This window comes from Aquarana catesbeiana, linkage group LG11, assembly GCF_042186555.1.
Source record: "Aquarana catesbeiana isolate 2022-GZ linkage group LG11, ASM4218655v1, whole genome shotgun sequence".
In the NCBI taxonomy this organism is placed as follows: Eukaryota; Metazoa; Chordata; class Amphibia; order Anura; family Ranidae; genus Aquarana; species Aquarana catesbeiana.
The window spans coordinates 173,068,962-173,096,112 of NC_133334.1; the positions used below are offsets into that span (position 1 = coordinate 173,068,962).

At 44.1% G+C, this 27,151-nt stretch overlaps 1 protein-coding gene across 8 annotated transcripts in view; it reads left to right on the forward strand.

The window, feature by feature from the left end:
• LTBP3 (latent transforming growth factor beta binding protein 3) overlaps positions 1–27,151 on the forward strand; it is a 1,979,464-nt gene that overhangs the window by 1,780,713 nt on the left and 171,600 nt on the right. For 7 of the 8 annotated variants that reach the window (XM_073605047.1, XM_073605043.1, XM_073605042.1 and 4 more), the window contains one exon: positions 2,450–2,581. The exons of the other annotated variant lie outside the window; for it this stretch is intronic. In XM_073605047.1, coding sequence (XP_073461148.1) covers positions 2,450–2,581 — 132 coding nt within the window. The remainder of the gene's footprint in view (positions 1–2,449; positions 2,582–27,151) is intronic. 8 annotated transcript variants of the gene reach the window in all.

Below are 27,151 nucleotides of genomic sequence, written 5' to 3' on the forward strand. Positions count from 1 at the left end.
ATTAAGGTATATGTCAGCACGATATATACACCAATTTTTCTTATCAGAATACAATAGCAGAGCAGGAGTGATTCCATATCCACCTCAAATGTGTGGACAGGGGGATTGGGTCTTTTTTTTTTCATTCAACCTGCTGGCTAAATAAAAAAAAAATACAAATGTATGGCCAGCTATAGTTTACCTCTGGTGATATCTGGTGATATCGCTAATAAAGTTGATAAATCCCCTGTATTTCAAAACTCCAGCCAGCTGGGTACAGAAAATCTATTGTTTTACATTCTGCTTTTCTCAAGCAGTAGTGAGTAGATTTGTTCCATTTAACTGTTAACGTGTATTTATAACCAAAACTTTTTTTAGTATTTAACAGAATTGGGATTGGTTAGAACCTTTTTCAAGGTTTTATTGCTATTTGTGTTTCCACTAAATTCACCCTCCTTATTTGTCCTATTGACCATTGTCTGCAGACCAGAACAGTTGTCATCAGAACAGGAGGTGACAAAAACTCTTCCAATGGGGGTCACCTGTTCCAGTAGCAGCCGCTTAGTTGTTGTAAAGCCTCAAGGTTTTTCACCTTAATGCATTCTATGCATTAAGGTGAAAAACCTTCTGTGCTGCAGCTTTCCCCCAGACCCTCCCCCCCTTTTTCTTACCTGAGCCTGATCCGATCCAGCGATGTGCACGAGTGCAGTGGCTCCAGCCATTGTCGCTCTTCTCATTGGACAGATTGATAGCAGTGGGAGCCATTGGCTCCTGCTGCTGTAAATCAAAAGTTGTGACATGGGAGTGGGTGGCAGGGCCAGACCCCGCTGTCTGTGTCAATGGACACAGCAGGGGAACTCGGGAGCGAGCCCGGATAGGTGCCCCCATGGTAAGCAGTTTTTCGATTAAGAGAAAGGGCTTGGAGTGCTAGCGCAGCACCCCAGAGGAAGAGGATCTAGGCTGCTCTGTGCAAAACCATTGCACAAAGCAGGTAAGTATAGGCATGTTTGTTATTTTTATATTAAAAAAAGTAAGGGTTTACAGTCACTTTAAGAGAATTCCCCATATTTGAAACGGTTTGCTTTTAATTCCTGTCACTTTTTCTGTACAGGAAATGAAGGAAAAATATTTCTACTGGGACAGGCAGAAAAATTGACTGGAGTTTTAAATCTTTTCTAGAAAGATGAGATCTTTTGCATGATGACACATTCTTTGACCCCTTAAGGCAGGGGTATCCAAAACTTTTTTCAAAGAGGGCCAGATTTGATGAAGTGAACATGCGTGAGGGCCTACCTTTTTGCCTGACATATAAAATTAAATGCAAATTAACTAATACACTGCCCAACAAGAATTCTCTTGCCTTTGTAGCTGTGTGTGGTGAAGAGTCTAAGGATGAGCTCAGGCGTGTTATTTGGAGCTACCGTATTTATCGGCGTATATACCATGTACAGGCGTATACCATGCACCTCCATTTTAAGAGGGAAGTTTCAGGAAAAAACTGAAATTTTAAATAAAGAACTGTGAAGCAAAATAAGAGTCAGTGTCCATCAATACAGCCCAATCAGTGCCATGAATGCAGCCTAATCAGTGCCATGAATGCAGCCTCACCAGTGACATGAATGCAACCTCACCAGTGCCAGGAATGCAGCCTCACCAGTGCCATGAATGCAGCCTCACAAGTGCCATGAATGCAGCCTCACCGGTGCCCATCTGCAGCCTTGGAGGGGACAGGGAGGGGGCGGGATGAGCGACGTCACATTACATATAGGAGAATCTTCTATTTACTCAGCGGCCTCTTTAATACAAAGTCCCACCTCCTATGATAGACAGAACAGTTGTCCAATGCCAACCCAGGAGACGGGACTTCCTATTACAGATGCCGCCGAGTAAACAGGAGATTCTCCTGTATGTAATCTGATGGCTCTCATCCCTCTCCCTCCCTGTCCCCTCCGAGGAATAATAAATACGGTATATATCTTTTGTTACCCCCCAACAAATCCCTGAGCGGCACAAAAGATATATATATATTAAAATTACCAGTGGGGCCGTATGAAACCGGAATGAGGGCCGGACTTTGTACATGCCTGCCTTAAGGTGTAGGATTAATGAAATAGATAGCAGTGGGAATACCCACTGAACTTTCTAATGCCAGGTAAAATAGTGTTCCAAGAACAGAAGACTGCTAGAAAGATTTCAGCATTGAATTGAGATAATGCACAAAAGCAGTGCCTAGATGAAAACCCTGAACAGGTAGGCTGTGCATGTTGTTTGCACTTAATTGGGTAATTTTTGTTCGGCTGAAGTATATTTTTACAAGCCATAATGTATAGCATGACATTATAAAATAATTAGCTGTTTGATCCTGATAAACATCTCAAGTATCACTTGTTTGTGGTTTGGTCTAAAACTGATAGTATTACAAACCTGCTACTTTTGTTTGCATGCTTTATTTTGATTATTCTCATTCTAGGTGGAGATAGCTCAGAAGAGGAGTCAAATGAGTGCTCTTGTGTGAATGGTCGCTGTGTGAAAGGCCCACATGGGTTTTCATGTGAGTGTAATGGAGGCTTCCAGCTAGACATTACTCGGATGAGGTGCAATGGTGAGCCAAAGTTCTTATTAGGATAATATTTGCTCTGTTTCTATGTACTTAGTTATATAATCATCACACATACATACATAGTTTTACTGCTTTTTGAAAAGATGATTGTATAAATTTAAGTTTACATGAAATATGTTGTGCCCGACTTGTCAGAGAGACATGTGATGGGAACTATAAGGCAGTGGTGTATTTAGGTTTTGTGCTGCCCTAGGCCTGACTAAATGCGGGCACCCCCTAATTTTAATCAGACACACCCCTTCCTGTCAAGGCCACACCCCTTACTGTTTAAGACCCACCCTGTCATCTGTAAAACATACCCCTTCAGTGCCTTATATCAGTGCAGCTTAAGAGTGCCGTCTCATCAGTGGCCATCAGTGCAGCTTAAGAATGCTGCCTCATTAGTGGGTGTCAGTGCCCATCAGTGCAGCGCTGCCTCATCAGTGCCCAGCCCGATGGTGCAGCTTATCAGTGGCCATCAGTGCAGCCTCATTGAGGCCACCAGCACAGCCTATCAGTGCCCATCAGTGTAGCATATCAGTGCTGACTTATCAGTGCAGTCTCATCAGTTTCATAATATCACAGCTTATTAGTGTATATGAATTATGTATTGATTATCGTATGGAGCACTTTGCAGTACATTCGTTTTCACTGAATGTGGACTGTTTAAAACCGAGTTCCACCCAAACATGGAAGCTCTGCTTATCTGCTTCCTCCCCCCTCCGGTGGCACATTTGGCACCTTTCAGGGGGGAGGGGGGGACCGGGTACCTGATTTTGACATGTACCCTTCCCCACTTCCAGGAGACCGTGCCATCCCTTTGAAGTTCGGCCCTCCTCCTCCTTCCTCTGCCGCCAGGCCATTCAGAAAGCGCAGCTTGCTTTGCACATGTGCAGTAGGGAACCAACTGTGAAGTTTCACTGCCGGTTTCCCTTAACATGTACGGTGGCTGCAGCACATGAGAGCTAATCCAAAAATCAGCTGGGGCGCTGACATCACAGTCTCCCTGGACCAATAAGTGTCCTAATATTAAAAGCCAGCAACTACAGTATTTGTAGCTGCTGACTTTTAATTTTTTCATGGGGGGTTCCTTGACCTCCTCTTTAATGAGTTTGCATTGATTTCAGCATGCATGGAGAACTTTGCACGTGCTGAAATCAATGCAAACTCGGTAAACAGTCCTCATTCAGTGAAAGTTCATGTGCTGCAAAGTTTGCATTGATTTCAGCATGTGCAAAGTGCTCCATGCATGCTATAATCAATGCAAACTTTGCAGTACATGAACTTTCACTGAATGAGGACTGTTTACTGAGTTTTAAGCACTGATTACTTTATTGCAACAAGATCTGTATATTGATTTCCATATTTAGCAATTACATGTGATTGGCTGCTTGGCACACAAAAGTTTTGCAGTCAGGAGCTGTGGTAGATTTGTCGCCACAAGGAGTGAGAGGAATCAGAGAGCACTGAGTGTATGGGGAAGAGGCAATGTATGACTGCATGGAGGGGGGGTAATGTATGATTGCATGGAGGGGGAGTAGGGTGCCCACGTGTCCAGGATTGCCCAGGACATTCCCGCAATTGGCAGGTCTGTCCCGGGTCCCGGGCACCTTCATCCCGGGACACTGTATTGTCCCGGAATGGAATTGACCGAGCGAGCAAACCCCGCCATAGCGCTGGTGCTCACTCTGCCTCCAGCTCCACCTGAGACTCTGGTCACTGGTTGCTTTAGCTGCCTGGCGGCTAGCAACCAGTGACCTCACAGTGCAACTCTGCCCAACATGAAAAGAGGAGGAGAAGTTAACTTTCTCCTCCTCCACGCCTAACGCTCTCCACCATGCTGGACGAGGCTGTCAGCGGGGACAGCCCCAAATACATGAATCCACCGGCACTGTTACCATCTCCACAGCTCTGCCCCTGGATGTCTCCCTGCCTCGTACCGCAGAGCAGACCGAAGCCGCCTCCCCCTCCTTGGCTATTTACAAATACACGGAGAGGGAAGAGGGACACCGCTGTACATTCCTGGCACTGATCTGAGGTTTGTTCTAAGCTTATATTATTATGTGTATGTAGATGGACAGAGGAGGGACAAGGACAGTGATCAGGAAAAGGGTAAAAAGTGCCCCCCCAGCACGTTCCTGACACCCACCTCTCCACTACCACAAGTGGAAGGGGGGTCTGTACTGTGGGTAGGTTCTCTACTTAGTGGGGGGTCTGTACTGTGCTACTGTGGGAGGGTCTGTACTTAGGGGAGTCTATAATGAGGGAGGGAGGTCTATACTTAGTCAGGGGGGTCTATACTGATGGAGAAGGGGTCTCTATTTAATGGGGGGGTCTATACTGAGGGGGGGGGTCTGTACTGAGGGAGGAGAATCTATACTTGATGGAGGGGGGTCTTTACTGAGGGGGTATATACTTAGTGGAGAGGGGGGTCCATACTGAGGGAGAGGGTTTATAGTTAGTGGGGGGCCCATACTGAGGGAGGGGGCATATAATTAGTGGGGTGGGGTCTGTATTGAGGGAGGGGGCCTATACTTAATGGAGAGGGGGGTCCGTACTGAGGGAGGGGGTCTATAGTTAGTGGGGGGGTCCGTACTGAGGGAGGGGGTCTATAGTTAGTGGGGGGGTCTGTACTGAGGGAGGGGCCTATAGTTAGTGGGGGGGTCTGTACTGAGGGAGGGGGCTTATACTTAGTGGAGAGGGGGCCGGACTAAGGGAGGGGGTCTATAGTTAGTAGAGGGGGGTCCGCACTGAGGGAGGGGCGTCTATACTGAGGGAAGGGGGTCTGTAATAAGGGAGGGGAGTCTATTATTACAATGTAATAATAGAAATACATTTCAAGCATGGTGTTGGGGTGGTATAAGTGATGCTATAAGCAGGGTATTGGGATTCAACACAACCCCCCCCAGGTCCTTGGCAAAATTGTTCCTGAATGGCAGTTTGGAAATGTGGTCACCCAAAGGGAGAGGTAATGTATGACTGCATGGAGGGGGAGGTAATGTATGACTGCATGGAGAAGGAGTAATGTATGACTGCATGGAGGGGGGAGGTAATGTATGACTGCATGGAGGGGGGGCGGTAATGTATGACTGCATGGAGGGGAAGGTAGTGTATGACTGCATGGAGGGGGGAAGGTAATGTATGACTGCATGGAGGGGGGAAGGTAATGTATGACTGCATGGAGGGGGGAGTGTATATGAGAGCTTCAAATATATATGTGTGTGGGGGGGGGGGTTAGTGTATAGGTGAACTCTGACTACTTGGAGAGCATTCTATGTATGGGGGAGGATGGATATACATTTACCCATTCAGAGGGGTGTCCTGAGAGCTCAGCATTGTACTGCCTGCAGCGAGATGAGCCGTTTCTGGATCTCCTCCTCGATTCTGGGCCATCCCGGCCCTTCCAGTAATAATTAGGGAGGTGATTATAATGATATTCTCCGCCTCATCCTCAATAGACCCCACCCCGGACCAGGGAGATGATGCAGAGTAGAAATCTGCACGGAGGAGGGTAGGCAGAGCATAAGGCTCCGCCTCTACCAGTCAGATTGCACCCCCGCGCCCTCTCGGTCAAGCACGGTATACTTACTGCCCATAATATTATTTACACGTGCCCCGCTATAGCAAGCCGGCCACTGTATTTGTGCGGGACGTTGCTGCGGGAGCCGGGACTCGCAAAGACGGGTCTGGGGGGGCTTTTCTTGTGCGGGGGGGCACCCCCCGCAAAGTTCCACCCTAGGCCTGGGCCTTGTCAGCCTAGGCCAAGAAACAGCACTGCTATGAGGGGTGTTGCATGCATGTGGACTGGAAAAGTCTGCAGGAGATCAAGAGCACAGAGTATCAACAAAGGATAAAAAAAAGCTAAAAATAAATGTGACAGACCTAGCCAGGACAGAGGCTTTTGGAGCGGACTGAATGCCTGCCTCTTGCCCACCGATTATGGGCCCTGGCATTTGGGGGAACGATGCTCGTTGTGAGCTGGGGACCCTTGAGGTGGCATTACTTTAGATTCAGGTCCATGTCCCCCAAGATAAGGACTCTGGGGAACCTGGATATGCCATTGTGATGGGAGTCAGTAATAGGGGCAAAAGGTGAATGAGAACCCCACTATGATCTGTGCTAGTCAGACTCAATGCTGTGTATATGTGTATATGTATATATAATGTGTGCTGTCCCCTGCTGATAAGACTGTTTACTGATGAGAAGTTTGAACACACCTGACCTGTGTGTCCATTTTCATTGGACAGTTTAACCCGCCCTCTTTTCCAAGGGTGGGGGGAAAGAGTCTCTGAGTTATTTTATCTGTTGTGTCCATGTGTGATAATAAATGAGTTGATTCCTGCTTGAACCTCAAGACAGAGCCTTGTCTCATATTTGGGGGAGAATTATTTGTACGGGTTTCTTGTTCGGCTGATGGAAGTGTTCAGTAGCTGCCTTTGTGTTTGGGTATGGAATGTCCTAAACGACTTTAACCCCTTTCATACGCGGGGTGTCGTTACAATAAGTATTTTATTAAATGCAGCATGCATTTTTTGCTTCAGTCATAAAATGCAGATCATATAGTAGAGCCTGAGATGTCCCATTGAATTCTTTCTACTTAAGTTGTATCTAAACATAAAAATAAAGAATAATACATTGCAGTTTACAATCCTTAAATGTGGTGGCAGCATTCGTTTTCTTTTTTTTTTTTTTTTTTTTACCTTTTTTACTTTATTTTCACTTAGTGACCCAGGCAGTAATACATTTACTTTCTTAGAGTGGTTCAACGCTATAGAGGCTTGCTCCCAAGCCGCTGCTCTGCATGTCCATTCAGACATGGATCCGCGACTCAACCCCGCCCCCTCTCTTTTAATTGGTTCATCGGTTATGAGGGGGTAGAGTTCCCAAAGAGCCGAGACTCTTGTGCACGATGCTGGATCTCGATGGGGCTCAGGTAAGTGTTTGGGGCTTCTGCACACAGAAGGTTTTTTCAAAGTGGTTCTAAAGGCACAAGGTTTTTTACCTTCATGCATTCTATGCATGAAGGTAAAAAACCTTGTGCCTTTAGAACCACTTTAAGAAGACAGACCTCAGAAGCTATCTGGAATTTGAAACTCAGCCAGCAAGATTAAGCATCTATTTAATTTGTATTTAAGCATCCTTCAAAACGTGTTTGGGAGAGGGAGAACAGAGAAGGCCTCCAACCTCATTTGTCAATTCCAGCATACCTATTAGAGGGAGGGGGAGAAGTTGTCTGAATACATGCATCAACTTGACAAGATATATCTGCTGTTGCTGAAGAAGGGCATACAACCCAGGAAGATAGACAACGTTCAGGTGCGATAGGTCTTAAGTGGAGCTCACCCTTAGATCCCATTGTGATTCAACTGAAAACCCAAGGGGTTGGTGGAATCCTGAAATACTCTGAATTAATCAGAATCATGCAGGAAGAGGAAGTTATGTTAGGAAAAAACAAGTCTGGGGTGAGAGCCTACTGTGTGAGTCAGGTTGGCTAGTGTAGTGGAGGTCAACTTAAAAATACAGTATCTCACAAAAGTGAGTACACCCCATCACATTTTTGTAAATATTTTATCATATCTTTTCATGTGATAACACTGAAGAAATAAAAACAAAATGACACCAGCGCCAAATAGTGGACACTTGTAAAGCAATCAAAAAGCAGGGCAATAAAAATCAATAGAGAGGAGTTTAAACTCAGCGCAGCTGAAAAAGCACCATAACTGATAGAAATGGATAAAACAGTACACACACAAAAAATCCAGGACTCAATGGGTTAAAGACAGTCCGCAGCAGATGAAAAACTTGTGTTAAATAATACAAAAGTTTATTCAAAAATGCATCAAGTAAAAACAGTCCTGTTCATTTACAATAATCAAACGAAGAAAAGCTTATAGAGTCACCTGAAGTCCACTGAGCAACCAGGAGCTTATGCTGAGTTCCAACCAGAGCCGTTCTCCCGAATAACAGGAGAGAGGGGAGAATGAGGGATGAGCACAATGGAAGGTGAGACAGCTGACTGTGTCCCTGCTGGGTCAAGGTATGATCCCCGGGGACCTGCTAACCCACATACAGATGGAGATCAGCATGTAGAGGGGTAAAACACACCAGCCTCATACAGCAAATCGATGGAGCAGGGCTCCATCCCACGAGTGCCAGTGACGTCAGGCCAGCTGAGACACTGGCTCAGGAAGGGAAAAGCCTGGCGTAGCTGTAATGAATCAGCTGTAGATCTAACCTTCACACACTGTGCAATCCAGTACTCAGTCACTATTGTGGAGATGTAGAGCCCTCTGCTGGAAGGTCTAAGCATGACAAGCTAAAAAAGCTGTCTAAGCTACCACTGATTGCCAGCAGATGTAGAGTCCTAAATGATGATGAATAATGGGACGTGGTGACAGGTCCAAAAGCTATGTTTAGTGTTGCCTTGACAACGCGTTTCGCGCTCCTGCGCTTTGTCACAGTCAAGGAGATGGGCAACCATAGAGATTTAAATGGGAAGAAATAAAACGAGCAAAGGGGCGGAAACATCTACTCACTCATTAACCCCTCGTTGCTCAAAGGATTTACAAATAAATGACCAATACTACTTCCCTCGTTTACATAAAAGAGAAAATCTCACATTAGTAGTTAGTGTTCCTTTTGGAATAGTTTCTGTCACAAAAACCTCCAGGCATTTTATGTCTTTGTTGTGGAAACAATGAAAGTGCTGGGGAACATATGCTCATCACATCCCTTTGTGATGAATCTATGGTGATCCCCTATTCTTGCACGTAATGCACGAATGGTACAACCCACATAGAAAAGGTCGCACGGGCAACGTAGGACGTAGATCACAAAATTAGTAGAACATGTAATGAACTGCCTGATTTCATAATTTCTTCCTGAATTAGTAGTGATAATGTTAGTCCCATGGTTAATGAATTGGCAGGTCAAGCATCCTCTTTTTTTGCACTGAAAAATGCTTTTCCTGTCATCAAAATATGACCTAATAGCCAGAGGGGAGCTAGTTGGTTTATTTGTTATCTTACTAGGTTACTACTTTTTTGTCATCAAAGCCCCTTGTTCCATATAAGCCTCAACTCTTGAACAATTTTGTCTCAGTCTTTTAAATTGTCCACTAGGAATATTACTTTCCCACGTGGGGTGATGGCAGCTTCTAAAGTGGAGATAAGGATTGCCACTGGTAGGCTTAACATGATTTTTTGTAATGATCCTGTTTTGGTCATGAGATAATACTAGATCCAAAAATACAAGTTCATCAGGATCAAGTACATGCGTAAAGGACAGACCCATGGGGTTAGCATGGCAATGGGCCACAAAGGAAGAGAACAACTCTGGGCCCCCGCTCCATATGAGCACAACATTATCAATGTATCGACCATAATACATGATATGTTCAGCAAATGGATTGTTGGCCCAGATATTGTCCTCCTCCCAGTGACACATGGTTAAGTTGGCATATACCGGGGCAAAGTTTGCCGCCATGGCTGTACCCCTACCCTGTAGATAGAACTGCTCGCAATATGTAAAATAATTACGTTTTAAACAAAATTCAGTAGCCTGGATCAAAAATTGTGACTGTAATGAGTTAAAACCTCCACTTTTATGCCCCGTACACACGGTCGGATTTTCCGATGGAAAATGTCCGATCGGAGCATGTTGTCGGAAATTCCGACCGTGTGTGGGCTCCATCGGACATTTTCCATCGGATTTTCCGACACACAAAGTTGAAGAGCAGGAGATAAAATTTTCCGACAACAAAATCCGTTGTCGGAAATTCCGATCGTGTGTACACAAATCCGATGGACAAAGTGCCACGCATGCTCAGAATAAATAAAGAGATGAAAGCTATTGGCCACTGCCCAGTTTATAGTCCCGACGTACGTGTTTTATGTCACCGCGTTTAGAACGATCGGATTTTCCGACAACTTTGTGCGACCGTGTGTAGACAAAACAAGTTTGAGCCAACATCCGTCAGAAAAAATCCTAGGATTTTGTTGTCGGAATGTCCGAACAAAGTCCGACCGTGTGTACGCCCTATTAGACAAAAAATATTGTATGGCCTTTAAGCCCACTTCGTGGGATATAAAGGTATACAGAGAGGATGGCTATTGCTGGGCTTCTCTTGATGTCACCTCCTTGTTAGGGTTGAGCCAAACACCCCTCTGTTTGGTTCGCACCAGAACATGTGAACAAGAAAAAAGTTCTTCGAACACGCGAACACCGTTAAAGTCTATGGGACACGAACATGAATAATCAAAAGTGCTAATTTTAAAGGCTTATATGCAAGTTATTGTCATAAAAAGTGTTTGGGGACCTGGGTCCTGCCCCAGGGGACATGGATCAATGCAAAAAAAAGTTTTAAAAACGGCCGTTTTTTCAGGAGCAGTGATTTTAATAATGCTTAAAGTTAAACAATAAAAGTGTAATATCCCTTTAAATTTCGTACCTGGGGGGTGTCTATAGTATGCCTGTAAAGGGGCGCATGTTTCCCGTGTTTAGAACAGTCTGACAGCAAAATGACATTTCAAAGGAAAAAAGCCATTTAAAACTACTCGCGGCTATTGCATTGCCGGTCCGACAATACACATAGAAGTTCATTGATAAAAACGGCATGGGAATTCCCCACAAGGGAACCCCGAACCAAAATTTAAAAAAAAAATGACGTGGGGGTCCCTCTAAATTCCATACCAGGCCCTTCAGGTCTGGTATGGATATTAAGGGGAACCCCGGCCAAAATTTTTTAAAAAATTACGTGGGGGTCCCCCTAAATTTCATACCAGCCCTTCAGGTCTGGTACGGATTTTAAGGGGAACCCAACACCAAAAAAAAAAAAAAAAAAACGCCCCCTGAAAATCCATACCAGACCCTTATCCGAGCACACAACCTGGCAGGCCGCAGGAAAAGAGGGGAGACGAGAGAGCGCCCCCCCTACTGAACCGTACCAGGCCACATGCCCTCAACATTGGGAGGGTGCTTTGGGGTAACCCCCCAAAACACCTTGTTCCCATGTTGATGAGGACAAGGGCCTCACCCCCACAACCCTGGCCGGTGGTTGTGGGGGTCTGCGGGCGGGGGGGCTTATCGGAATCTGGAAGCCCCCTTTAACAAGGGGACCCCCAGATCCCGACCCCCCCTGTGTGAAATGGTAAGGGGGTACAAAAGTACCCCTACCATTTCACTAAAAAACTGTCAAAGATGTTAAAAATGACAAGAGACAGTTTTTGACAATTCCTTTATTTAAATGCTTCTTCTTTCTTCTATCTTCCTTCATCTTCTTCTTCTTCTGGCTCTCCTGGCTCTTCTGGTTCTTCCTCCGGCATTCTCGTCCAGCATCTCCTCCGCGGTGTCTTCTATCTTCTTCTCCTTGGGGACCCCACGTCATTTTTTTTTTAATTATGGTTCGGGGTTCCCCTGTGGGGAATTCCCATGCCGTTTTTATCAATGAACTGCTATGTGTATTGTCGGACCGGCAATGCAATAGCCGCGAGTAGTTTTAAATGGCTTTTTTCATTTGAAATGTCATTTTGCTGTCAGACTGTTCTAAACACGGGAATCATACGCCCCTTTTCAGGCATACTATAGACACCCCCCAGGTACGAAATTTAAAGGGATATTACACTTTTATTATTTGACTTTAAGCATTATTAAAATCACTGCTCCTGAAAAACGGCCGTTTTTAAAACTTTTTTTTGCATTGATCCATGTCCCCTGGGGCAGGACCCAGGTCCCCAAACACTTTTTATGACAATAACTTGCATATAAGCCTTTAAAATTAGCACTTTTGATTTCTCCGATAGACTTTTAAAGGGTGTTCCGCGGCATTCGAATTTGCCGCGAACACCCCAAAATTGTTCGCTGTTCGAACATGAGTTCGACTCGAACTCGAAGCTCATCCCTACTCCCTGTATACCTCTATACCCCACGAAGTGGGCTTAAAGCCCATACAATATTTTTTATCTAAAAGTGGAGATTTTAACTCATTACAGTCACATTTTTTGGTTCAGGCTACTGAATGTTGTTTAAAACTTAATTATTTTAAATTTTGTGAGCAGTTCTATCTACAGCGTAGGGGTACAGCCATGGGGGGAACTTTGCCCCAGTATATGCCAACTTAACCATGGGTCACTGGGAGGAGGACAATATCTGGGCCAACAATCCATTTGCTGAACATATTGTGTATTATGGTCGAAACATTGATGGAGCGGGGGCCCAGAGTTGTTCTCTTCCTTTGTGGCCCACTGCAATGCTAACCCCATGGGTCTGTCCTTTACGCATGTACTTGATCCTGACGAACTTGTATTTTTGGATCTAGTATTATCTCATGACCAAAACAGGATCATTACAAAAAATCATGTTAAGCGTACCAGTGGCAATTCTTTTCTCCACTTTAGAAGTTGCCATCGCCCCACATGGAAAAGTAATATTCCTAGTGGACAATTTCATAGACTGAGCCGAAATTGTTCGAGAGTGGAGGATTATATGGAACAAGGGGCCTTAATGACAAAAAAGTTTGAAAAGAAAGATTATCCATGAGAATTAATTAACAGCGCTTTTTTGTCTAACATGAACCCTCTGCCCAGAAAGAAGGTCTCGATAGAGGAATCAAAAAATAATCATAGTGTGAGATTTGTTTCGACTTTTAAGGATAAATTTAAATCTGTTTCTAAAATAATTAAAAAACACTATAACATTCTATTGCTAAATCAACGCCTAGCTCCGGTACTACCTGAGGTTCCACAAGTCATTTTTCGTAGCGCTCGCACCCTAAAAAACTTACTGGCACCTACTAAGATAACAAATAAACCAACTAGATCCCCTCTGGATATTAGGTCATATTTTGATGACAGGAAAGGCATTTTCTAGTGCAAAAATGACCTACCAATTCATTAACTATGGGACTAACATTATCACTACTAATTCAGGAAGAAATTATGAAATCAGGCAGTTCATTATATGTTCTACTGATTTTGTGATCTACGTCCTACCGTGCCCGTGCAGCCTTTTCTATGTGGGTCGTACCATTCGTGCATTACGTGCAAGAATAGGTGATCACCGTAGATTCATCACAAAGGGATGTGATGAGCATAGTGTGCCACGGCACTTTCATCGTTTCCACAACAAAAAACAATGCAGCGCTATACATAAAAATCAACACAATTGTGACTATCAGCTGTGCAGCATGATAGTAATTAACTAAATATAAAAAATAGGGTAAAAATCCAGATAACAGCAGCCAAGATAAAAGTGATCACAATAAAAAGTAGCGTGGTACCAGGAACAAAAAATCAATCGCAACCCGACATGTTTCGGACTAGAGGTCCTTCTACTGGGGCATATTTGGTTTAAAATAAACCTGCTTCTTTGGATTTAAGCACTATGTGGAGCCTTTTTTTCCTTTTCCATGTCCCCATGATGGCTTTGTGAAAGGTGCATTCCTCCTATATACACCTGTCGGAGAAGTGCGTACAACCAGACCTGGAACATCTGATGTCTTTAGGTCGTTTACCGTTGCTACAAAGGAACCAGTGGAACCTGCCGTATACGCCTCTACAACAAACATCTATTTGGATCGATCGATCCTTAAGCCTGTATGACACCTAGCCATACGGCAAACGTGTCCACCTGTTCCGGTAAGCGTATTTGCTCCATTCATTCTTTGCTGTGGATACTGAGTATTGGAACACCACCTCTGTGAAACCATGTAGCACCCTTGAGATACCTCTCACTCATCTTACATTTATACTGCTCACCTTTGTTGAACATTTATATGACCATAATGTTCACGTTATTGGTCGTTAATATGATCATGGACTCACTATAATAATACAATATTGTATTTGGCTTCCTGCATTTTTTATATTTAGTTAATTACTATCATGCTGCATGTATAGCGCTGCATTGTTTTTTCTTTTCACTGTTCACATTGTCACTACTTTGTTGATGCTGGCTGCTATACACCCTCTCTCTCTTTTTTTCAGTAGCGCAACCATATCGTTATTTTATATTGTTTCCACAGCAAAGACATAAAATGGCTGGAGGTTTTTGTGATAGAAACTATTCCAAAAGGAACACTAACTACTAATGAGAGATTTTCTCTTTTATGTAAAAGAGAAGTGTTCTGGATATACATGTTCGATTCTCTTGCCCCCAAAGGGTTAAATGAAGAATTAGAAACGTGTAGTTTTGTATAGGTTTTTATATTGAATACATGTGGTATTTTAATTAACTTTTTCTCATTCTTTCTGAACATAAATTAATTGGTAATATGCATTTTTATAGATATATGAATTTGAATTGTTTTTTTTCATTTTTTTCATTTTGTATTGTTATATAAGAGTTTTTGTTTTTTATTTTATGTTTTTATTTTATAATTTTAGTAGGCATATGTTATATTAGACCAAATATGAATTGAGGGCAGTAGTATTGGTCATTTATTTGTAAATCCTTTGAGCAAAGGGGTTAATGAGTGAGTAGATTTTTCCACCCCTTAGCTCGTTTTATTTTTTCCCGCCAAGTTTTAGACTATTTAAATCTCTATGGTTGCCCATCTCCTTGACTGTGACAAAGCGCAGGAGCGCGAAACGCGTCATCAAGGCAACACTAAACATAGCTTTCGGACCTGTCACCATGTCCCATTATTCATCATCATTTGGGACTCTTCATCTCCTGGCAATCAGTGGTAGCTTAGACAGCTTTTTTAGCTTGTCATACTTAGACCTTCCAGCAAAGGGCTCTACATCTCCACAATAGTGACTGAGTACTGGATTGCACAGTGTGTGAAGGTTAGATCTACAGCTGATTCATTACAGCTACACCAGGCTTTTCCCTTCTTGAGCCAGTGTCTCAGCTGGCCTGACGTCACAGGCACTCGTGGGATGGAGCCCTGCTCCATCAATTTGCTGTATGCGGCTGGTGTGTTTTACCCCTCTACACGCTGATCTTCATCTGCATGTGGGTTAGCAGGTCCCCGGGGATCACACCCTGACCCAGCAGGGACACAGTCGGCTGTCTCACCTTCCATTGTGCTCAACCCTCCTTCTCCCCTCTCTCCCGTTATTCTGGAGAACGGCTCTGGTTGGAACTCAGCATAAGCTCCTGGTTGTTCAGTGGACTTCAGGTGACTATATAAACTCTTCTTCGTTTGATTATTGTGAATAAACAGGACTGTTTTAACTAGCTGCATTTTTGAATAAATGTTCTTATTATTCAATACAAGTTTTTCATCTGCTGCGGACTGTCTTTAACCCATTGAGCGCTGGATTTTTTGTGTGTGTAATGCTGAAGAAATGACACTTTGCTACAATGTAAATTATTGAGTGTAAAGCTTGTATAACAGTGTAAATTTGCTGTCCCTTCAAAATGACTCAACACACAGTCATTAATGTCTAAACCGCTGGCAACAAAAGTGAGTACACCCCTAAGTGAAAATGTCCAAATTTTGCCCAAAGTGTCAATAATTTGTGTGGCCACCATTATTTTCCAGCACTGCCTTAACCCTCTTGGGCATGGCATTCACCAGAGATTCACAGGTTGCCACTGGAGTCCTCTTCGACTCCTCCATGACGACATCATGGAGCTGGTGGATGTTATGCCTCGTTTCCACCGAGCGGATCAGTTCGGTTTGGTTTAGTACGGTACGCTATTTTGGGTGTTTGCATTATGAAAGCAGCCCATACAACTGAACCGTACCGCTCCATTCAGGGTCCTGCTTCAGATGTGGGGCCATAGAAAATGGAACGGTTCGGTTGGGGCGGAGCTACTGGCATCACACGATACATTTCACTGATTGGCTGACAGTAAACCCTCTGCTGTGCTGATGTCAAAGGAAAGCGCCAAACAAACTCCATATAAAGGAGAATTAAAGGAGAATGATGCCTGCAAACAACAGCAGGGTTTGGTCATCTCAGGAACTATCTACTTTCCTAACTATAATAGGTGATAGCGTTATTCAGAGTGATCTTGATGGATCAGTAAGAAATGAAAAGGTGTATAAAGATATTTCTCAGCGGATGGCAGCCGAGGGATTTGAACGCACGTCGGGTCAGTGTAGGGCAAAGCTTAAGAAGCTTAAAGGCCAATATAAAAAATTTAAGGACGACAACATCCGTAGTGGAAACTTGGAAGTGGTACGACACCATGGACGCGATTTACGGTCATAGGCCAGGAAACCAGGGCAGGGAGGGAGGTCTGGACTCTGCAACTGTAATTTTCGAATCCATAATAGACCTCTTTGGTAAGTTTTTTTTATTATACATTTCGCTCTGCTAACCATTTAAAAATATATATATAACCATATGTGCATTTTCAGAAACAAGTGATGAAGTCTCCAAAGATGCATCAAACTTTTCCGATGATGGACCTTCAATCTCTTTCAGCAGCACCAGTACTATTTCATCAAGCCAACCACAGAGTAGCCAACCACAGAGTACGCCCAATGCACCCCGGCACACTGGTAAGACATGATGATAATATAGTGATAGGAGGTACAGTGGTTGAAGAGAAGAGCAGGGGGTTCAGCAGTGTGGCAGATGTGCAGGGGGTACAGTGGTGGAACAGATGAGAAGGGGGTTTAGCAGTGGACAGAAGAGCAGGGGGTTCAGCAGTGTGGCAGATGTGCAGGGGGTACAGTGGTGGAACAGATGAGAAGGGGGTTCAGCAGTGGACAGAAGAGCAGTGGGGCAGATGTGAAAGGAGGTGTATTGCTGGGGCAGATGTGAAAGGAGGTGTATTGCCGGGGCAGATGAGCAGTGTGAACAGAGGTGGGGCAGAAGATCAGGGGGAATAGAGGGGGGACAGGAGAGCAGGGGGGGTACAGTCTGGTAGGGTAGATGAGAAAGGGGGTTACAGTGGTGGGACTGATGCTTCCAAAAACTATTCTGGTCTTTTGTATATTACAGGTGAAAGGAGATGGTTGCAGATGGATCTGCGCACAGTCATGGAGGATATGCGGGCATCAGAGGGAAGGCGGCTGGAAAGGATTGAGAACCTTTCTGAGAGGCGGTTTTAGGCACTGCGTCAGGATGCACAGGAAGCTATGCACCAGGAGGCAGAAATCGCCTGGCAGCAGATGGAGCAGTTGGTTACCTTCAACCAGGCCTTCCTTGGTGTCCTGGGTCAGCTTGTTCAAGTGCTTGGAGCCAGTCGTGATCCCAGGTCACCACCCAGACAGTAGGGCCTTTCATGCAGCACAGGAATTGTACACTTGTACACATTTTGTTAAAAAATGTTTAGTTTTTAAAAAAAAGCTTATTTTTTAATATATTTTTCACATTATGACTTTAAGAATATATAGAAATATTTTCATTTTTTGTGAAATAAAAAACATGAGAGACTTTTTAGAGAATGTCTCATTTAATGTAACACTTTATTAACAATACAGTAATACTTTATTAAAACTTTTAAAAATGAATGGTAAGAAATTAAACATTGAGGTGCCGCATCAGAGCCTGACGTATTTCACTGCACTCTTCTTCGATATCCTGTGCTGCTATTACTAGTACTGGCTCTTCTGAAGATGTATTCCAATCCTGACGGAAGTCTTCTCCATGACTTTCACAAAGATTGTGAAGAGCACAGCAAGTAAGCACCATGGATTTGGCAAGTTTAATGTCACTGTCATTCCTCTTCATAAGACACCGCCATCTTTCCTTAAGTCTTCCGAAAGCATTTTCCACTACGACCCGTGCCCTGGATGTTTTCTTGTTGTAGATTTATTGTTCTGGTGTCAGGCGGCCATTGTCAGGAAATGGTTTCAGGAGCCAATTTTGTAAAGGGTAGGCAGAGTCCTCGAGCACATAATAGCCAACATTCACCCCACAAAAGTTCTTAGTGCAAACAGGGTACAGGCCTCCCTGGCCAACCCAATCCCAAAATGTGGACAATCTTAGAACTCGAGCATCATGCAAACTCCCAGGTTTTCCTACATTCACATTCCAGAACAGTCCTTTTCCATCCACTACTCCCTGGAGGATGATGGAATGCCAGCCTTTTCTGTTGAAGTAGTCAGTGTGGTATTCTTGTGGTGCTATTATTGGTATGTGTTAGCCATCAATAGCACCAACACACTGTGGAAGGCCCCACCTGTTCTCAGAGTAGTCAGCCATGTCTTTAAGCTTTTCCCTGTCCGGAAAATGTACAATTTCAGGAGCTAGCAATGTGCAGACAGCCTTACAGAAGTCCTGCACACACCGGCACACAGATGATTTACTGACAGCAAAAAGATGACCTATACTTCCGTATTCACTGTTGGTAGCCAGCTTCCACAGTGCAATGTCAACTCTTTTCCTCACAGGCAAACTGGCTCTGAAGTTGGTGTTTTGCTTCTCCATCGCTGAACGTAGCTTTGCACAAAGGTATGAGAAGGTTTCCTCAGACATTCTGAAATTGTGCACCCACTGTGTGTGTGTGAATCCTGGGATGGTCACAATCCCACCACTCATTGGCGTGGGGGAGAGCCCAAATGACTGGTCGGCGGTGCTGCTTTGACAAGAGGAGAAGCATCTAAAAAAAAAAAAAAAACACACAGATGGTAACAGATCACAAAATAAAAACATATTCATACAACATATACATTTTTCATTATTCTTGGTAAGGGTATCAGGTAGGTGGGTCAGTGTGTGTGTGTGTCAGGTAGGTGGGTCAGTGTGTGTGTCAGGTAGGTAGATCAGTGTGTCTGTCAGGTAGGTAGGTCAGTGTGTGTGTCAGGTAGGTAGGTTAGTGTGTCTGTCAGGTAGGTAGGTCAGTGTGTGTGTCAGGTAGGTGGGTCAGTGTGTCTGTCAGGTAGGTAGGTCAGTGTGTCTGTCAGGTAGGTGGGTCAGTGTGTCTGTTGGGTAGGTAGGTCAGTGTGTGTCAGGTAGGTAGGTCAGTATGTCTGTCAGATAGGTGGGTCATTTGCTTACCCTGCCATCTTTGTCTTTGCCGCACAAAGGTGTACTTCTCCTCTCGGCTAAATATCCAAGCTAGAAGTTTTCTTTTCTTTTCTGCTGTGTTTCTCATTGCCGCTCGCAACCTTCTCTCATACAGTGCAGCATGTTTTTTAAATATGAAGAACCAAAAGGCAACTAGAGAAAAGATAAGCTGCTGGATGACCTCCATTGTTGTTGATTCTCAGGTTTCCTGTCGCACTAATATGACATCACACTAAGCATTTTTTCTAAACCCTGTATGGCCCCTTGTGGTCCCACTTGCAGTGGAAACGCTCGCCAGAATAGACCGGACCATTCTAGGCCATTCAAACTGTACCGACCCGAACCGATCCGCTCAGTGGAAACGAGGCATTAGAGACCTTGCGCTCCTCCACCTTCCATTTGATGATGCCCCACAGATGCTTAATAGGGTTTAGGTCTGGAGACATGCTTGGCCAGTCCATCACCTTTACCCTCAGCTTCTTTAGCAAGGCATTGGTCATCTTGGAGGTGGGTTTGGGGTTGTTATCATGTTGGAATGCTGCCCTGTGGCCCAGTCTCAGAATTGAGGGGATCATGCGCTGCTTCAGTATGTCAGAGTACATGTTGGCATTCATGGTTCCCTCAATGAACTGTAGCTCCCCAGTGCAGCAGCACTCATGCAGCCCCAGACCATGACACTCCCACCACCATGCTTGATGGTAGGCAAGACACATTTGTCTTTGTATTCCTCACCTGGTTGCCGCCACACACGTTTGACACCATCTGAACCAAATAAGTTTACCTTGGTCTCATTAAACCACAGGATATGGTTCCAGTAATCTATGTCCTTAGTCTGCTTGTCTTCAGCAAACTGCTTGTGGTCTTTCTTGTGCATCATCTTTAGAAGAGGCATCCTTCTGGGACGACAGCCATGCAGACCAATTTAAAGCAGTGTGCAGCGTATGGTCTAAGCACTGACAGGCTGACCCTCTGCCCCTTCAACCTCTGCAGCAATGCTGGCAGCACTCATACATCTATTTCCCAAAGACAACCTCTGGATATGACACTGAGCACATGCACTCAACTTCTTTGGTTGACCATGGCGGGACCTGTCCTGAGTGGAACCTGTCCTGTTAAACCGCTGTATGGTCTTGGCCACCTTTTGTCAGCTCAGTTTCAGGGTCTTGGCAATTTTCTTTTAGCCTAGGTCATCTTTATGTAGAGCAACAATTCTTATTTTCAGATCCTCAGTGTTCTTTGCCATGAGGTGCCATGTTCAACTTCCAGTGACCAGTATGAGAGAGTGAGAGCGATAACACCAAATTTAACACACCTGCTCCCCATTCACAACTTAGACCTTGTAACACTAATGAGTCACATGACACCGGGGAGGGAAAATGGCTAACTGGGCCCAATTTGGACTTTTTCACTTAGGAGTGTACTCACTTTTGTTGCCAGTGGTTTAGACATTAATGACTGTGTGTTGAGTTATTTTGAGGGGACAGCAAATTTACACTGTTATACAAGCTGTACACTCAATACTTTACATTGTAGCAGAGTGTCATTTCTTCAGTGTTGTCACATGAAAAGATATATTAAAATATTTACAAAAATTAGAGGGGTGTAACTCACTTTTGTGATATACTGTAGCTGCTAGCAAGAAGGATCAGTGAGTAACATGGGAAGATGACACATGCTACTCCTATTGAGCCATTGTCAAATTCAGTGACCTGCTACAAATGCAGAGGTGTAGGCCACTTCAAACATGAATGCCCAAGTCTGTCATGGGGAAGAGCAATGGCAAAGGCCACAGAGAAGCTCTGGAGAGTTGGGCAAGTGCCTGACTACCTCAGCCAGCTTCTGATCGTGTTGTGGTGCAAGAAAGAGGGACAGGCATGAGACTTTTAAGTAGTGCCTCATCAGACACCTGAAAGAACCAAATTGAGATGACTGTTTCTGTATCGAGCTACGCTGTTCAAGCGAGAAATGTACGTCATACGTCATATCTCTAAAACATCATCAGAAGCAACGTTCTGTGCACCGTGGAAGAAGGAAACAATTCCAGTCGACTAGACCTGCTACAGCATTCAATCAATTGTGACCATTTGATAGACCCTTCCACTGTGTGCCAGTATTCTTAAAAGGAATTTATACAAAAGCTCTCCTTGACGTAGGTGCTCAAGTGACTATGCTTCTGCAAATGCTTCTGCAAATTTGGAGGACTTAAAAGCTCAAGACTGTCAGAAACCATGAAATCAGACCGAGATATAAGTACAGTTAAATCACACTTGTTTAATAATAAAAGTAAAAAGAACAAACATAGTCAAAAACATAACCAAAGTTCAGTAACTGGAACGGATCGTCAGCCAAGCCAGGAGTCAGGGATCAAAGTAGTGGAACAGCAAGCCGGATCTGTTGCCTTAAGGGATGTCAGCAAAGCCAGTCTTTAAACAGGAACACAGGAGATAGTTTCTTGTGATGTGACCAAGGCGAAGGCAGAGCTCCTCTGGACTGGACGGCTTAAGTAGGCAGGACTGATGAGCAGGATCAACAGCTGGGTAACTGTGGAGAGAGATGGGAGCTGGCAATTAGCCGACAGCTGAGCGGCTAGCTCAGAGAAGGAAGGGCTGAGCCCAGCCCTGACAGTACCCTCTCCTCAACGACCCCTCCCCCTTAGAGGACCACCAAGCTTGAGGGGAAAACATCTATGGAAATCACGGAGGAGGACAGGGGCATGTACGTCCGAGGATGAGACCCAAGAGCGTTCCTCCGGACTGTACCCCTTCCAATGCACCAGGTAATGTATGCACCCATGGAACCTACGGGAGTCAACAATGGACTGTACTTCATACTCCTCATGGTTCTCAACCTGTACAGGGTGAGGACATGGCACCGAGGTGGTAAAGCGGTTGCAGGCCAAAGGTTTTAATAAGGAGACATGAAATACATTTGAAATACGCATATTAGAAGGAAGGTCTAATGCGTAAGCTACTGGGTTAATCCTGTGAAGAATACAGGAAGGCCCAATAAACGGAGGGGCGAACTTCAGTGAAGGAACACAAAGTCGGAGGTTGCGAGATGACAGCCAGATCCTGTCCCCAACCTGGTAGGAAGGCGCAGGCAGGCGTCTGCGGTCAGCATGGAGTCTGTACCTATCATTAGCATGACGCAAAGCCTCCTGGACTTGTGCCCAAGTGGAACGAAGACCACGGAGATGCTCCTCTAATGCAGGAATACTCTGCGGAACAAACGAGTCAGACAACATGGAAGGTTGGAAACCATAATTCGCCATAAACGGGGACAATCGGGAAGCAGAATTCAAGGCACTATTGTGAGCAAACTCTGCCCACGGTAATAGGTCTGACCAGTCAGGTCCATAAATATTGGGACATCAGCACAATTCTAATCTTTTTGGCTCTATACACCACCACAATGGATTTGAAATTAAATGAACAAGATGTGCTTTAACTGCAGACTTTCAGCTATAATGTGAGGGTATTTACATCCAAATCAGGTGAACGGTGCAGGAATTACAACAGTTTGTATATGGCCTCCCACTTTTTAAGGAACCAAAAATAATGGGACAGATTAACAATCATTAATCAAACTTTCACTTTTTAATATTTGGTTGCAAATCCTTTGCAGTCAATTACAGCCTGAAGTCTGGAATGCATAAACATCGCCAGACGCTGGGTTTCATCCCTGGTGATGTTCTGCCAGGCCGCTACTGCAACTGTCTTCAGTTCCTGCTTGTTCTTGGGGCATTTTCCCTTCAGTTTTGTCTTCAGCAAGTGAAATGCATGCTTAATCGGATTCAGGTCAGGTGATTGACTTGGCCATTGCATAACATTCCACTTCTTTCCCTTAAAAAACTTTTTGGTTGCTTTCGCAGTATGCTTCAGGTCATTGTCCATCTGCACTGTGAAGCGCCGTCCAATGAGTTCTGAAGCATTTTGCTGAATATGAGCAGATAATATTGCTTGAAACACTTTAGAATTCATCCTGCTGCTTTTGTCAGCAGTCACATCATCAATAAGTACAAGAGAACCAGTTCCATTGGCAGCCATACATGCCCACGCCATGACACTACTACCCCCATGCTTCACTGATGAGGTGGTATGCTGTGGATCATGAGCAGTTCCTTTCCTTCTCCATACTCTTCTTTTCCCATCACTCTGTTACAAGTTGATCTTGGTCTCATCTGTCCACGGGATGTTGTTCCAGAACTGTGAAGGCTTTTTTAGATGTTGTTTGGCAAACTCTAATCTGGCCTTCCTGTTTTTGAGGCTCACCAATGGTTTACATCTTGTGGTGAACCCTCTGTATTCACTCTGGTGAAGTCTTCTCTTGATTGTTGACTTTGACACACATACACCTACCTCCTGGAGAGTGTTCTTGATCTGGCCAACTGTTGTGAAGGGTGTTTTCTTCACCAGGGAAAGATTTCTTCGGTCAACCACCACAGTTGTTTTCCGTGGTCTTCCGGGTCTTTTGGTGTTGCTGAGCTCACCGGTGCCTTCTTTCTTTTTAAGGTTGTTCCAAACAGTTGATTTGGCCACACCTAATGTTTTCGCTATCTCTCTGATGGGTTTGTTTTGTTTTTTCAGCCTAATGATGGCTTGCTTCACTGATAGTGACAGCTCTTTGGATCTCATATTGAGAGTTGACAGCAACAGATTCCAAATGCAAATAGCACACTTGAAATGAACTCTGGACCTTTTATCTGCTCCTTGGGGTTATGGGATAATGAGGGAATAACACACACCTGGCATGGAACAGCTGAGCAGCCAATTGTCCCATTACTTTTGGTCCCTTAAAAAGTGGGAGGCACTTATACAAACTGTTTGGATGTAAAATCAAATTAAAGCTGAAAGTCTGCAGTTAAAGCACATAGTTACATAGTAGGTGAGGTTGAAAAAAGACACAAGTCCATCAAGTCCAACCTATGTGTGTGATTATGTGTCAGTATTACATTATATATCCCTGTATGTTGCGGTCATTCAGGTGATTATCTAATAGTTTCTTGAAGCTATCAATGCTCCCCGCTGAGACCACCGCCTGTGGAAGGGAATTCCACATCCTTGCCGCTCTTACAGTAAAGAACCCTCTACGTAGTTTAAGGTTAAACCTCTTTTCTTCTAATTGTAATGAGTGGCCATGAGTCTTATTAAACTCTCTTCTGCGAAAAAGTTTTATCCCTATTGTGGGGTCACCAGTACAGTATTTGTAAATTGAAATCATATCCCCTCTCAAAGCGTCTCTTCTCCAGAGAGAATAAGTTCAGTGCTTGCAACCTTTCCTCATAACTAAGATCCTCCAGATCCTTTATTAGCTTTGTTGCCCTTCTTTGTACTCGCTCCATTTCCAGTACATACTTCCTGAGGACTGGTGCCCAGAACTGGACGGCATACTCCAGGTGCGGCCGGACCAGAGCCTTGTAGAGTGGGAGAATTATTGTTTTATCTCTGGAGTTGATCCCCCTTTTAATGCATGCCAATATTCTGTTTGCTTTGTTAGCAGCAGCTTGGCATTGCATGCCATTGCTGAGCCTATCATCTACTAGGACCCCCAAGTCCTTTTCCATCCTAGATTCCCCCAGAGGTTCTCCCCCCAGTGTATAGATTGCATTCATATTTTTGCCACCCAAATGCATTATTTTACATTTTTCTACATTGAACCTCATTTGCCATGTAGTCGCCCACCCCATTAATTTGTTGAGGTCTTTTTGCAAGGTTTCCACATCCTGCGGAGAAGTTATTGCCCTGCTTAGCTTAGTATCATGTGCAAATACAGAGATTGAACTGTTTATCCCATCCTCCAGGTCGTTTATGAACAAATTAAATAGGATTGGTCCCAGCATAGAACCCTGGGGAACCCCACTACCCACCCCTGATCATTCCGAGTACTCCCCATTTATCACCACCCTCTGAACTCGCCCTTGTAGCCAGTTTTCAATCCATGTACTCACCCTATGGTCCATGCCAACGGACCTTATTTTGTACAGTAAACGTTTATGGGGAACTGTGTCAAATGCTTTTGCCAAATCCAGATACACCACGTCTACAGGCCTTCCTTTATCTAGATGGCAACTCACCTCCTCATAGAAGGTTAATAGATTGGTTTGGCAAGAACGGTCCTTCATGAATCCATGCTGATTACTGCTAATGATACCGTTCTTATTACTAAAATCTTGTATATAGTCCCTTATCATCCCCTCCAAGAGTTTACATACTATTGATGTTAGGCTAACTGGTCTGTAATTCCTAGGGATGTATTTTGGGCCCTTTTTATATATTGGTGCTACATTGGCTTTTCTCCAATCAGCTGGTACCATTCCAGTCAGTAGACTATCTGTAAAAATTAGGAACAACGGTCTGGCAATCACTTGACTGAGTTCCCTAAGTACCCTCGGATGCAAGCCATCTGGTCCCGGTGATTTATTAATGTTAAGTTTCTCAAGTTTAATTTTAATTCTGTCCTCTGTTAACCATGGAGGTGCTTCCTGTGTTGTGTCATGAGGATAAACACTGCAGTTTTGGTTACTGAAGCCCCCCGATTCACTCGTGAAGACTGAGGAGAAGAATAAATTCAATATCTTTGCCATCTCCCCATCCTTTGTAACCAGATGTCCTTCCTCATTCTTTATGGGGCCACTATGGTCTGTCCTCCCTTTTTTACTGTTTACATACTTAAAGAATTTCTTGGGATTTTTTTTGCTCTCCTCCGCTATGTGTCTTTCATGTTCTATCTTAGCCGTCCTAATTGCACCCTTACATTTCTTGTTGCATTCTTTATAAAGTCTGAATGCTGAGGATGATCCCTCGTCCTTGTATTTTTTGAAGGCCTTCTCCTTTGCTTTTATATGCATTTTTACATTGGAGTTAAGCCATCCAGGATTTTTGTTCGCTCTTTTAAATTTATTACCCAATGGGATACATTGGCTAATGCCCTTATTTAATATGCTCTTAAAGCAAACCCATCTCTCCTCCGTATTCTTTGTTCCTAATATTTTATCCCAATTTATGCCTTTTAGCAAGGTTTGCAGTTTAGGGAAGTTGGCTCTTTTGAAATTCAGTGTCTTTGTATTCCCTTTATGTTTCCTATTTGTGTGATTTATACTGAAACTAATTGACCTGTGATCGCTGTTACCTAAATTGCCCCGTATTTCCACATCCGTGATCAGGTCTGTATTGTTGGTAATCAGTAGATCCAGTAATGTTTTATTACTAGTTGGTGCGTCTACCATCTGACCCATAAAATTGTCCTGCAAGACATTAAGGAACTGGCGAGCCTTAAATGAATGCGCGGTTCCCTCCGCCCAGTCTATGTCTGGATAATTAAAATCCCCCATTATGATAACACTTCCCATCCTTGCTGCTAATCCAAATTGTGATAGGAGATCTGTCTCCACTTCCTCCCTCAGGTTAGGGGGCCTATAGCATACTCCCAGTATTATTTTCCCCTTAGCTTCATCCCTTTGGAGCTCTACCCATAAGGATTCCACCTCCTCTCTAGCTCCCTCAGTGATGTCATCTCTCACATTCACTTGTACATTATTCTTGATATATAGGCATACCCCTCCCCCTTTTTTACCCTCTCTATCCTTGCGGTATAGGGTATACCCTTGAATGTTTGCCAGCCAATCATGAGAGCTGTTGAACCGGGTCTCTGAAATTCCCACAAA